The sequence below is a fragment of the Hyla sarda genome, chromosome 2, assembly GCF_029499605.1.
Source record: "Hyla sarda isolate aHylSar1 chromosome 2, aHylSar1.hap1, whole genome shotgun sequence".
Lineage (NCBI taxonomy): Eukaryota > Metazoa > Chordata > Amphibia > Anura > Hylidae > Hyla > Hyla sarda.
In genome coordinates, this window is record NC_079190.1 from 163332680 (window position 1) to 163346003 (window position 13324).

At 44.0% G+C, this 13324-nt stretch overlaps 1 protein-coding gene across 2 annotated transcripts in view; it reads right to left on the reverse strand.

Moving 5' to 3' along the window:
* PCCA (propionyl-CoA carboxylase subunit alpha) overlaps positions 1-13324 on the reverse strand; it is a 1119575-nt gene that overhangs the window by 538833 nt on the left and 567418 nt on the right. For both annotated transcript variants that reach the window (XM_056555680.1, XM_056555679.1), the window contains exon 11: positions 10040-10134. In XM_056555680.1, coding sequence (XP_056411655.1) covers positions 10040-10134 — 95 coding nt within the window. The remainder of the gene's footprint in view (positions 1-10039; positions 10135-13324) is intronic.

Below are 13324 nucleotides of genomic sequence, written 5' to 3' on the forward strand. Positions count from 1 at the left end.
TAAAGATAAAATCACCCCACTATTCCCATTTTCCAAATAAAAAATACACTACTCAAAAAAATAAAGGGAACACTTAAACAACACAAGTTACTCTAAGTCAATCACACTTCTGTGAAATCACACTGTCCACTCAGGAAGCAACACATTGATTGACAATCAATTTCACATACTGTTGTGCAAATATAATAGACAACAGGTGGAAATCATAGGCAATTAGCAAGACACCCCCAATAAAGGAGTGGTTCTGCAGGTATTGACCGCAGACCACTTCTCAGTTCCTATGCTTCCTGGCTGATGTTTTGGTCACTCTAGTGGTAGCATGAGACGAGTCTACAACCCACACAAGTGCAGGGATGTGGAATTTCTATCACCCGACGCCCGGGACTAGCAGTTTTGGGCGCCGGGCAGGTGAATTTGTCCGGCCCTTAGCCCGGCTTCGGGCAAGCAGGGCCGGACCTGACAAGATCTGGCGATCTGCAGTTTGTATGGAGCGGGATCCCGACTCCTGCCCGCTCCATACGCTGCAGCCTGTGTCTTCGGAAGCAGAGCAGGGGAGATGAGAAGCTGTGTATTTGTCTTCTCTCCCCTGCTCTGCAGACGTTCGGGGGGGAGATGAGGTGGCGTGGCTTATTTCTCCCCATGCAGACCTGCGTCCTCTGCCTTCACTCCCCGCACGGGGAGATGCATGCTGCGCTCTGCAGTATGTATGGAGCGGTCTCGGGATTCCTGCCCGCTCCATACTCTGCAGCCCCCGGCTGTTCACAGTAGCCGGGGGCCGCCGCTAATAGCCAGCATGCGGCGATCGCAGCGGCTGGCTATTAACCCTTTAGATCGTCTAAAGGGACAGTTGAATGCTCCCTGGTGGGCTAGTGGGGTGGATCGCCCCCCCCCGCAGCGCGATCGCAGGGGGGGCGATCCACTATGGAGGTCATCCACTATGGAGGACTTACCTCTGCTTCCTCCTGTCCCGGCTCTGTCATTGATAGAGCCTGGCTGGACCAGGCTCTATCAATGGATCACAGAGCACACAGATTAATAGAGTTCAATAGAACTCTATTAATCTGCCTGAGGAATCTAATGATTCCTCCTATAAGTGTAATAAAGTGTAAAAAATAAATAAAATAAAATAAAATAAAAAAGTTTTAATAAAAGTTTGAAAGACACACATTAACCTAGTGGTCTTCAAACTGTGCCCCTCCAGATGTTACAAAACTACAATTCCCAGCATGCCAGGACAGCCGTTGGCTGTCCGGGCATGCTGGGAGTTGTAGTTTTGAAACATCTGGAGGGCCACAGTTTGAAGACCGCTGCATTAACCCCTTCCATGTTAAAAGTTCAAATCACCCCCTTTTCCTATATAAAAACATGTAAACATAATAAAAATAAACATATTTTGTATCGCTTCGTGCGTAATTGTACAACCTATGAAAATATAACATTATGTATCCCGTACGGTAAATGTAAAAAAAATACCAAACCACAGATTTGCAATTTTTATAATATCCCAGAAAAAAAAGTTAAAAAGCGATTAAAAAGTCAGATCAATACCAAAATGGTACCGATACAAAAAACAGATTATGGCGCAAAAAATGAGCCCTCATACAGCCTGGTATGTGGAAAAAAAATAAAGCTACAGGGGTTAAAAAATGGCAATTTAAAAAATTTGAAAAAGTCCAGAATTAGTAAAACATGACGTAAACGATACAAATCTGGTATTGCTGTAATCAGGTGCCTAAAGTATAAAACTAACATGTTATATGACCACAAGGTAAATGGCGCAGAAAAGAAAAATCACCAAATCTGCTAAATTATCTTTTACTATTTCAATTTCACTTCCCTTAATATATATCTATATACATATATATATATATATATATTTTTGGTTCGGAGAATATGTTATTGAAAAATTAAAAGGTGTCATTATAGTAGGTAGTTATGGCTATTATAGGGCGAGGAGGAAAAAACGAGAGTGTAAAAGCGAAAATTGGCCGGACAAGTGGATCGTCATGAGGGACAAGTAGATTTTGCTCCATTTTAGTCCCGTGGACAAGTAGTTTTTTATAAAATTTCCACACCCCTGAAGTGGCTCAGGTAGTACAGATGATCCAGGAAGGCACATAAATACGAGTTTGCTGTGTCTGTCAGCATAGTGTATAGAACACGGAGGCGCTACCAGGAGACAGGTCAGTACATCAGGAGACGTGGAGGAGGCAGTAGGAGGGAAACAACCCAGCAGCAGGAACACTATCTTTGCCTTTGTGCAAGGAGAAGCACTGCCAGAGCCCTGGAAAATGACCGCCAGCAGGCCACAAATGTTCATGTGTCCACTCAAATGGTCAGAAACAGACACCATTAGGGTGGTATGAGGGCCCGACATCCACAGATGGAGGTTGTGCTTACAGCCCAACACCGTGCAGGACGTTTGGCATTTGCCAGAGAACACCAACATTGGCAAATTCGCCACTGGTGCCTTGTGCTCTTCACAGATGAAAGCAGGCTCACACTGAGCACGTGACAGACGTGAGAGTCTGGAGATGCCGTGGAGAACGTTCTGCTGCCTACAAAATCCTCCAGCATGACCTGTTTGGCGGTGGGTCAGTAATAGTGTGAGGGTGGCATTTCATTAGGGGGCTGCACAGCCCTCCATGTGCTTGACAGAGGTAGCCTGACTGCCATTAGGTACCGAGATGAGTTCCTCAGACCCCTTGTGAGACCATATGCTGGTGCGGTTGGCCCGGGGTTCCTCGTAATGCAAGACAATGCTAGACCTCATGTGGCTGAAGTGTGTCAGCAGTTCCTGCAAGAGGAAGGCATTGATGCTATGGACTGGTCTGCCCGTTCCCCAGACCTGAATCTGATGGAGCACATCTGGGACATCATGTCTCGCTCCATCCACCAACGCCACATTGCACCACAGACTGTCCAGGAGTTGGCAGTTGCTTTAGTCCAGGTCTGGGAGGTCATCCCTCAGGAGACCATCCTCCACCTCATCAGGAGCATGCCCAGGCATTGTAGGGAGGTCATATGGGTATGTGGAGACCACACGCACTACTGAGGCTCATTTTGACTTGTTTTAAGGACATTACATCAAAGTGTGATCAGCCTGTAGTGTGGTTTTCCACTTTGATTTTGAGTGTGACTCCATATACAGACCTCCCTGGGTTGATAAATTTGATTTCCATTGATCATTTTTGTGTGATTTTGTTGTCAGCACATTCAACTATGTAAAGACGAAAGTATATCATACGATTAGTTCACTCATTCAGATCTAGGATATGTTATCTTAGTGTCCTGTTAACGTAATAGAAAAAAATTGGTACTGCTAAATGGGGAACTGTCTAGACTTAAAAAAATAACATTATTTAACCTGCATAGTGAATGGAGTAAACATACCAAAATACCAAACCCCAATATTCCTTTTCTTGATCACATCTCAGAAAAAATGGAGTAAAAAGCAATCAGAAAATGTAATCAATAACAAAATGGTACCAATAAAAATGAAAGATTACAAAAATAACCTTTCATAAAGCCCTGTAAATGGAAACAAAGTTTTAGGAGTCAGAAAATAGCAATTGAAAAAACAATTCTAACAAGCTTTTAAAACTAATAAAATAACGATGGAACCTATACAAACTGGATATTGTTGTAATCATGCCAGCCTAAATAATCAAGCTAGAGGGCGGCAGTATAAATATATGTGGGGATATTATAAATATATGTTGGGGTAGTATAAATCTATCTGGGATTGTAATCTATATGAAGACTGATTTGAATTTCTCAGTTTGTGGCAGGATGTCCAGCAATCTAGTTTAGCCAAGGAAAGACAAGACAGAGAGATCAGGTTTGATGTTTCATGGGTGTAGGAAAAAAAGGTTGCGGGGGTCAATACCCAAAGCATAGAGGCATTCAATCTGCACCCAATGGACATCTATATGCCTATCCCACCAAGGGCGGAGCAAAGAAACCAGAGTGGCTATATAGAATCTGCGTAGATCAGGAATTCCTAAACCACCCACTGTTTTGTGCTTGGTAGCCATGAAGTATGGCATTCTAGGTCTTGAACCTTTCCAAATATAAGTTAACACCAAAGTCCTAACGTTAGAAAAGATAGAGGTAATTTAATAGGCAGAGTAAATCAGTAAATATGCCTGCCCCAAACCCTAGTAAAGAATAGGGATCGACCGATATCGATTTTTTTTAGGGCCAATACGATAATCTGTGGAGGTTAGGGCCGATAGCTGATAACTTATACCGGAATATTGGTATAAGTTATCAGCTATTTATCCCGCGACACCGCTGCAGATCATTGATTTAAAGCTGGCGCTTTAAATCAATGAACTGCAGCGGCTTCTGCGGTGCCAGAGACCGCCGCCGCCACCCGCTTCTCTCCCCCTGCCTGTCCGGGGGTCCTCCTGAGTCCTATCACCGACAACACGCCCCCCACCGTGTCGCACCCCCCACCGCACCAGCCCCATTGCCTCCCCCATCCCCGGTTTTATAGTTACCCGTTCCCGAGGCCCGGGGTCAACTCTACATCTGGCTCCGGTGGCGTCCTCCTGAGCTGTCACTGTGCGCACTGACGGTGACGACGCGTCGCGTCACGTCACTTGTCATTGCGCACAGCGTAACGCAGGACGCAGCAGGAGCCAGAAGTAGCGTGGACCCCGGCCCCCGGGAACAGGTAATTATAAAACCGGGGATGGGGGAGGCATTGGGGCCGTGGCAGTGCGGTGGGAGTGCGACGCGGTGGGTCGGGGGCTGCTATCGCGGTGCAGTTGGGGCCGGGCATTATCGGATTATCGGCAAGGTAATTGCCGATACCGATAACGCCCAAAATCGTGAATATCGGCCGATAATATCGGCCAAACCGATAATCGGTCGATCCCTAGTAAAGAATATCAGAAAATGCTGTTGAAAACCGCTCAGGCAAGATGGATGTCCCCATAAATAAAAAATAAAATAAAATGATATACAAATCACAAAATAGAAGATTAGAAAAAAAATGTAAAATGTTTTAGTATTTAGCTCTAATCGGGAAAAACCATCTAGGAAACACATTTGGCTAATCATTCTGATTCAGAGATTGTTTTTTCATGACATATTCTACTTTAACATAGTGGTAAATTTTCTTAAAAAATTCCAACATTTCATGAAAAATCTGAAAATTTTGAATTTTTATAACTTTGAAGCTCTCTGCTTGTAAGGAAAATAGACATTCAAAATAAATTATACATTGAGTCACATATATAATCTGTTTACTTTAGGTTTGTATCATAGGGAAGACATGTTTTTAAGACATCAGAGGGCTTCAAAGTTCAGCAGCAATTTTCCAATTGAAAAAAAACAGAATTTTTCAGGGACCAGTTCAGTTTGGTAGTGGATTTGAAGGGCCTTTATATTAGAAATACCCCATAAATTACCCCACTACAAAAACTGAACCCCTCAAAGTATTCAAAAGGACATTCAGAAAGTTAGTTAACCCTTTAGGCATTTCACAGGAATAGCAGCAAAGTGAAGGAGAAAATTCAAAATATTTTAGACCCACTATTGTAGACCCAGTTTTTTAATTTTTACAAGGGGGTAAAAGGAGAAAAAGCCCCCCAAAATGTGTACATCCACATATGAGGTATTTCCTTACTTTACAGAAATTGGGTTAAAGTGCTCTGTGGGTGCATAGAGGGCTCAGAATGGAAGGAGCGACAATGGGATTTTGGAGAGTGAATTTTGCTGAAATGGTTTCTGGGGGGCATGTCGCATTTAGGAAGCCCCTATGGTGCCATAACAGCACAAAAAAAAAGGGGCATATTATTTTGGAATCTACACCCCTCAAGAAACATAACAAGGAGTACAGTGAGCCTTAACACCCCAAAGGTTTTTGACGACTTTTGGTTAAAATTGGATGTGTTAATGAATATTTTTTTCACTAAAATGCAGTTTTTGTCCCAATTTTACAATTTTTACAAGGGGTAATAGGAGAAAATGCCCCCAAAAACGTGTAACCCCATACCTTCTGACTATGGAAATACCCCACGTGTGGATGTCAAGTGCTCAGATGAGAAGGGAGTTACATGTGGCTTTTGGAAAGCAACTTTTGCTGAAATGGTTTTGGGGCGGCATGTGGCATTTAAGAAGCCCCTATGGTGCCAGAACATAACAAGCAGTACAGTAAGCCTTAACTAACATGTGTTTGATAAATGTTCATTACAGTGGGATGTGAAATGGAAACATTTGATTTTTTACACTAAAATGCTGGGGTTACCCAAATTTTTCATTTTTTCAAGTGGTAACAGGAAAAAATGTCCCCCACAATTTGTAAATACATTTTTTTGAAGATAGGAAATACCTCATATTTGGATGTAAACTGCTCTGCGGGTGCAGACAAGGTCTCAGAAGAGCAGGAGCACCATTCTGCTTTTGGAGAATTTTGCTAGAATAGAGTCAGGGGCCTTGAGAGTTTACAGAGCTACCATGGTGCCAGAACAGAAATGCCATTATTGTGGAAACTAAACCCCTCAAGGAACGTAACAAAGGGTACAGTGAGTATTTACACCTCACAGGTGTTCTGAACAGTGGTCCGTAATATGACAAAATAGTTTTTTTTTCACCAAAATGGTGTTACCCCAAATATTTTATTTGCACAAGTGCTAATAGGAGAAAATGCCCCCCAAATGTTGTAACCCCATTGCCTCCGAGTAAGGAAATACCCAATTTGTGGACGTAAAATGCTGTGCGGGCACTCAACAGGGCTCAAGAGCTATGCTTGCATTTGAGGCATATGGCATATCAGTAGCTGACGGTTACATACATTCAGGGACAATAAAAGAAAGGAACACTCATATGTGACCCTGTTACAGACAGTACACCCCCTTAGGAAGGTGTATAGGAGGACTGGACATTTGGAATGGACGGGTGTTCCCCCAAGAATGGATGAAGTGTACTATGGGGAAAATGAAAATTGCAATTTTACTAAAGATAGACCAATTTTGTTCCGAGAATGATGACCCAGAGCATAGCCAAAAGTAAAAAATATGCCCACCTCAAACCCTATGCTCTGAATCATCATTCACGGCTGTCCCTAACCTGTTGTCTCAAATGTGCACCCCGCTCAGGTGGAGAGAGCTGCGCATTTGAGGCAACATAAAATTAAAACCAATTATAGTGACTTAGTGACCCATGACACATTTTTGGAACAAATACCTCCAGAGTTCTTATCAGGTTTTTTTTTTTATTTTTTTTTATTTATGAAAGTTTTTTTTTGGGCAATTTAGTGGTTTATGGGGTTAAAACTTGGAATGTACTCTGGACTTGGTACAATGGGGTCAAATTATGGGAAATTAAAATGAAAAGGTAAAATTTTGTACTCCATGGATGTGTGATACTCCCTGAAGCAATCCTTATCGCAGAGGCCCGGATGATCAGAGCAAGTGCCACATTGAGTAGTGGTGTACTTCTGTATCCCCCTCTTGTGACACACATTGCATTTTTTCTGGGATCGCCCCTTCTTTCCAGTTTTGGGGACCTCACCTCGAAGCTGCTGGCCTGGGACGATCCTGGCACCGATATTTCCAGTTCCTTAGGAAATCCGGCCTGCTCTTTCCCGGTCGCCAAAGATCAGGGCTTTAAGACGACTTCATGGAACTAGAGGAACGTCCCTGTGTTGCCAGCGTACTGGGACAGTACAAAAGAGTTGGACATGGCAACCTGTACCATTTTTTTTTTTTCACCATGCCCAGGTTTTCCGCATGGCGTTGTATGGCTTGAGGACTTGATCAGAGAGATCAACTCCCTTTAACGATTGTAGTCCAGAATATAATTTGGCTTGAGGACAGTTGTTGTGGTACCTCGCACAGGGACCGATGAGCTGCCATTACTATGAATTGTGGTCAGCATAAGGACATTCCTCTTATCCTAATACCTGACCAGCAACAGGTTTTCATGGGTAAGGGCACAGGACTCACCCTCTGGCATAGGTGTCTGGATAAAATTTTGAGGGAGGCCTCTCTGGTTCTTCTACACGGTCCCACAAGCAGATGCGGATCTATTGGCGAGGGATGTGAACAGAGGGATACTGGTATAAAAGTTATCCATGTACACGTGATAATCCTTTGCCAGCCGAGGGTGCACAAGGTCCAACACGAGTTTCCCTGCTAACACCCAGAGTGGGAGGACATTCTGGGGGTTCAATATGGGAATCCTGTCCCTCGTATACGCTAAACTTGCAAGTGTACCCTGAGGTACGCTCGTAAAGTTTGTAGAGTTTCACGCCATACCTTACCTGCTTAGTGGGAATGTACTGGCAGAAGAGGAGTCTCCCTTAAAACTGATAAGATATTCATCTACAGAGAGCTCCCTTAGGGGTACGTAGGCCTCCCAAAATTTGGCCCCAAAGTGATCTATGACCGGCCTTACTTTGTAAAGCCAGTCATAGAGAGGATCACCTTGGGGAGTGGGAACATGCTGCATTATCAGCGTAATGCATGCACATCTGTATGGCCTCAAACCATCCCTGTGTCATAGCCATACTGTAGATTGGGGTCTGGTAGAGGACGTGCCAGCTCCAGTATTGCCTGACAGTTTTTTTTTTTTTTTTTTTTTTTTACTAGGCCCATATGCAACAAGAGGCCTTAAAATGTCCTCATTTCAGCTGCATAGACAGCGTGCCATCCATTGGGCCTAGCCAAGAAGCGAATCTGGGTGGTGGGCGATGAACTGTTGGGCGTACAAGTAAATCTGCTCCACCATTAGATTCCCAAAGTTGTCACTGAAATAATAACTAAAAAAGTCTATTTCAGTGTATCCGGCTGTGTCAATCTGAATTTCTGAGTCACCAACAAATTCAAGAATCTGTGGCTGATACACCTCTGGGGGGTCTCCAGACAGGTTCACCGGTAGAGAGCTCCGGTAAGATTGACTGGGGGGGTCAGACTCCTCTTACGAGCGGCATGGACACTCGTACTAGTATCGGGCACTGAGTCACTACCATCAGCGCTAGATGATGAGGAGGACGAGGAAGACTACAGGACCTTCCTCATCCTCACTGGCAATTTCGGTGTCAGAGGCCAGTAAGGCATATGCCTCCTCCACCGAATATGCCCGGCGGGCCATCACTTGTTTTTTCTACGATGTCGTGGGGGGAGAAAGGTTTTGGGGTCAAGGGGATGGATGTGTGTGTGTGGGGGGGGGGGGGGGGGGGAAAGGCGGAGGAAGTGCTTGTGTGTGTGCATGGATGCAAACTATATAACAGTGTGTGATTATATATAACAGTGTGTGATTATATGTCACACACCGTTAAATTAGAACAACAACAAAAAAAAAACAGCTGTGGCCAAATACAAAAAAAAAAAAAAAAAGTAAAAAAGTGGCAAATCGCAGCACCCTGAAGCCCTAATAGGGCCCGGGTCACTCTAAAAATGTGTAGCGGACCCTTGGGACTTATTAGGGGGTCAAGGGGAGGGGATTTTTTTAATTTATTCATTATTATTATTTTCTTTTTAATAACAACCACCTACCTGTCTCTCACTAAATCTCTCCCAGCACTAAGGGTGGCAGGAGGCCACATTCTCTGCCCTGAGAGGCACAGATCCGGTCAGATGGGGGGTCCCTTGGCACCTTCTCTCATCTCGGCCCGCTGACTGAGGTAGGTGGGCTGGCAGAGCTGAGAGATCGTCCGACCAATAGCAGCTCTCCTGGGGAGGTAATATCACCACCACCTCCCCCTAGCAACAAAAGGTGATTGGTGGTATAGTACACCACCGATCACCTTCTGATTCTGGGTTCATCAGGTCACACGTCACCCGTATGACCGGAATGGCCGCAAATCGTTGGAATTATTTCAGCAGGCATCCCGTTCCTTTCACCACCCAGTTACCAGCGGTGAACGGAAAAGTCCAGGCCGTACAGGTACAGGTTAAGACCCAGGACATACCTGTACGCCCTGTGTCCTGGACAGGTAAGAACAATTGTGCTAACACAGCAATGTTTCACCAGGAAGGTGACAGAGGAAAATACAGCACACATCAAGATGAAGCCTTAAACTCACCTAGGTGCTTCTTCTACTACTTTCTGGTTACGTCTTTGAATGGAGCATTCTCTTTCATTTAGCCACAGTGCATTGCCATGGTTATCTGCTAGCACCTAAAATAAAAGAATGGAGAACCGTTAAGAAATTTAGATATATCAAAGTATTGATGAAGTGTAGATAAATATATACTACACATATAAAAACTAGAATACTATCAACAGAAAAAGACCACATGGTCCATCTAGTCTGCTCTTATATTTTATTTTCATTTTTATTTCAGGGCAGAGCTAGGTTTACCCCAGGCGTGAATAAATACCCTTAGTGCTGATTTACCAACCACATCTGCTGGAGGAAGTAAATAAAATAATATTTTCTAATATTGGTTTCTGATTCTCCCCTCTTCTCCAAACTAACTAACTTTTCAGATTGTGCTCCTTTGTTCTCATATTTCAATTCTTACAAAAACCCTTCCCTCCTGAACCTTATCCAACTCTTTGAAACCTTTAAATATGGCAATCATGCCCCCCTTTTCCTTCTTTCCTCCAGAATAGATTTGGTTCTGCAAGTCTCTCTAGAAATGTTTCATGCCTAAAGGGTGAATGTTGCTTAACACATTTTGCACAAGTCAACAGTATTTACGAATCTGAACTTTATAATATATAGCAAAATGTTTTCTCCTTCTGCCCACTCAACTTGAATTCACTATAATAGCTATAATGTCCTCCATGCTGCTGAGTGTACTATTAAGAGGTGGAAGAGCAGGATCCCCCTCCTTAATGCGTGTGTTGTGTATGGGAGACATAGTAAATCCACTAGCTTAGAGACAAATGAAAATTAGAGATAAAGCCTGCAAAGATGATATCTGGTGAAAATGCTATATATAAAGCCTATAATGACCAGAAATAGGCCTGAAGGGGAGGGGAAGCGCAGAGGCAGGCGATGGCACTTTAACAGCTTGGCTCTGTCTCCTTGACACTTTGAATGAGAAATTAAAAGAGATTTTATAAGTATGGCAACCACCATCAGCTTCAAGAAAAGTACAGTTTGCTTTTAAAAACTAACAGCTATCGAATGGTGTCTACAGCAAATACAGCAGACAGATTCCCATTTCTGTAGCAGTCTTTGGACCACTTCTATATACCTAGTATATTTTTTGTAGGTTAGATGTCCAGAAACTAACACAGTTAGGGAGATTTATCAAAACTTGTGCAGAAGAAAATTTACCAGTTCCCCATAACAACCAACCAGATTGCTTCTTTTATTTTTCCGAGGCCTTTTTTACCCCTTAACGATACAGGGCGTACAGGTACTTAAAGGACCCAGGGAGCATCTGCACGCCCGTGGGAATTCCGGTCGCCGCCGCTCACCGGGCAGGGACCGGACAGCGATGCCTGCTGAAATCATTAAGCAGACACCCTGTGCAAACCTCTGGAGGGGTCCTGAGACCCCCATGTCGGCGATCAGCGATCAATTCAGACTGCCATGTCGGCGATCAATTCAGATGGGTGATCTGCGTCCATTACGGGTCTCCAGTGAACTGGAAAAGTAGGGGGATCAGGGGTGAAACCGCTGATCCCCCTGAAGGGATAGGAGTGAGGTGGCAGCAGTGCAACTCCCAGAATGCACAAATAGCAAAGGGCTGTCTCTCCATGCTGGGAGTTGTAGTTGCATACCTCCAGCTGTTGCATAACTACATCTCCCAGCATGCCCTTTGGTGATCAGTACATGCTGGGAGTTCTAGTTTTGCAACAGCTGGAGGCCCATTGGTTAGAAAATATGGAGATAGGTAACAGAACCTAACACAAGGTTTTCCAACTAGTGTACCTCCAGCAGTTGCAAAGGTACAACTCCAAGCATGCACGGTCTGTCAGTGCATGCTGGGAGTTGCAGTTTTGCAACAGCTGGAGGTTTGCCCCCCCCCCCTTATGAATGTACAGAGTACATTTACACGGGCGGGTTTACAGTGAGTTTCCTGCTTCAAGTTTGAGCTGCGGCAAATTTTCGCAGCGCAAACTCCTAGCGGGAAACTCACCGTAAACCCACCTGTGTGAATGTTCCCTAAAAACACTACACTACAGTAACACAAAATAAAAGGTAAAACCCAACATATACACCCCTTACGCCCCCCAATAAAAAAGAAAAATGTATCGTACGGCAGTGTTTCCAAAATGGAGTTTCCAGCTGTTGCAAAACAACAACTCCCAGCATTTCTGGACAGCCACTGACTGTTCAGGCATGCTGGGAGTTTAGCAATAGCTGGAGGCACTCTGTTTGGGAATCACTGGCATAGAATACCCCAAATGCGCATGGCGCTCTCTTACTTTGGGGCCCTGTCATATTTGAAGGAAACAGTTTAGGGCCACATATGGGGTATTTCTATACTCGGGAGCAATTGCGTTACAAATTTTGGGTGGCTTTTTCTCCTTTTACCCCTTATGAAAAGGAAAAGTTGGGGTCTACACCAACCTGTTACTTTTTTTTTACACTAACATGCTGGTGTTGCCATATACTTTTCATTTTCACAAGAGGTAAAAGGAAAAAAAAGACCCCCAAAATTTGTAACGCAATTTCTCCTGAGTACGGAAATACCCCATATGTTGGCGTAAAATGCCCTGTGGACGCACAACATGGCTCAGGAGTGAGAGCGCACTATGTACTTTTGAGGCCTAAATTGGTGGTTTGCACAGGTGTGGCTGATTTTACAGTAGTTCTGACAAACGCAAAAAATGTATACCCACGTGTGACCCCATTTTGCAAACTACACCCCTCACGAAATGTAATAAGGGGTTCAGTGAGCATTTACACCCAACAGGTGGCTGACAGATTTTAGGAACAGTTGTCTGTGAAAACAAAAATGTTTTCATTTGCACAGCCCACTGTTCCAAAGATCTGTCAAATGCCAGTGGGGTGTAAATGCTCACTGCACCCCTTATTAAATTCTGTGAGGGGTGTAGTTTCCAAAATGGGGTCACATGTGGGGGGGTCCACTGTTCTGGCACCATGGGGGGCTTTGTAAACGCACACGGCCCTCGACTTCCATTCCAAACAAATTTTCTGTCCAAAAGCTCAATGGCGCTCCTTCTCTCCTGAGCATTGTAGTGTGCCAGCAGAGCACTTGACGCCACACATGGGGTATTTCCATACTCAGAAGAAATGGGGTTGCAAATTTTGGGGGGCATTTTCCCCTGGTATCGACGAAATTTTACCACTATGTTAAAGTAGAATATGTCATGAAAAAACAATCTAGGAATCAAATTCCTAAGTAGAAGCATCCCAAAGTTATTAATGCTTAAAGCAACAGTG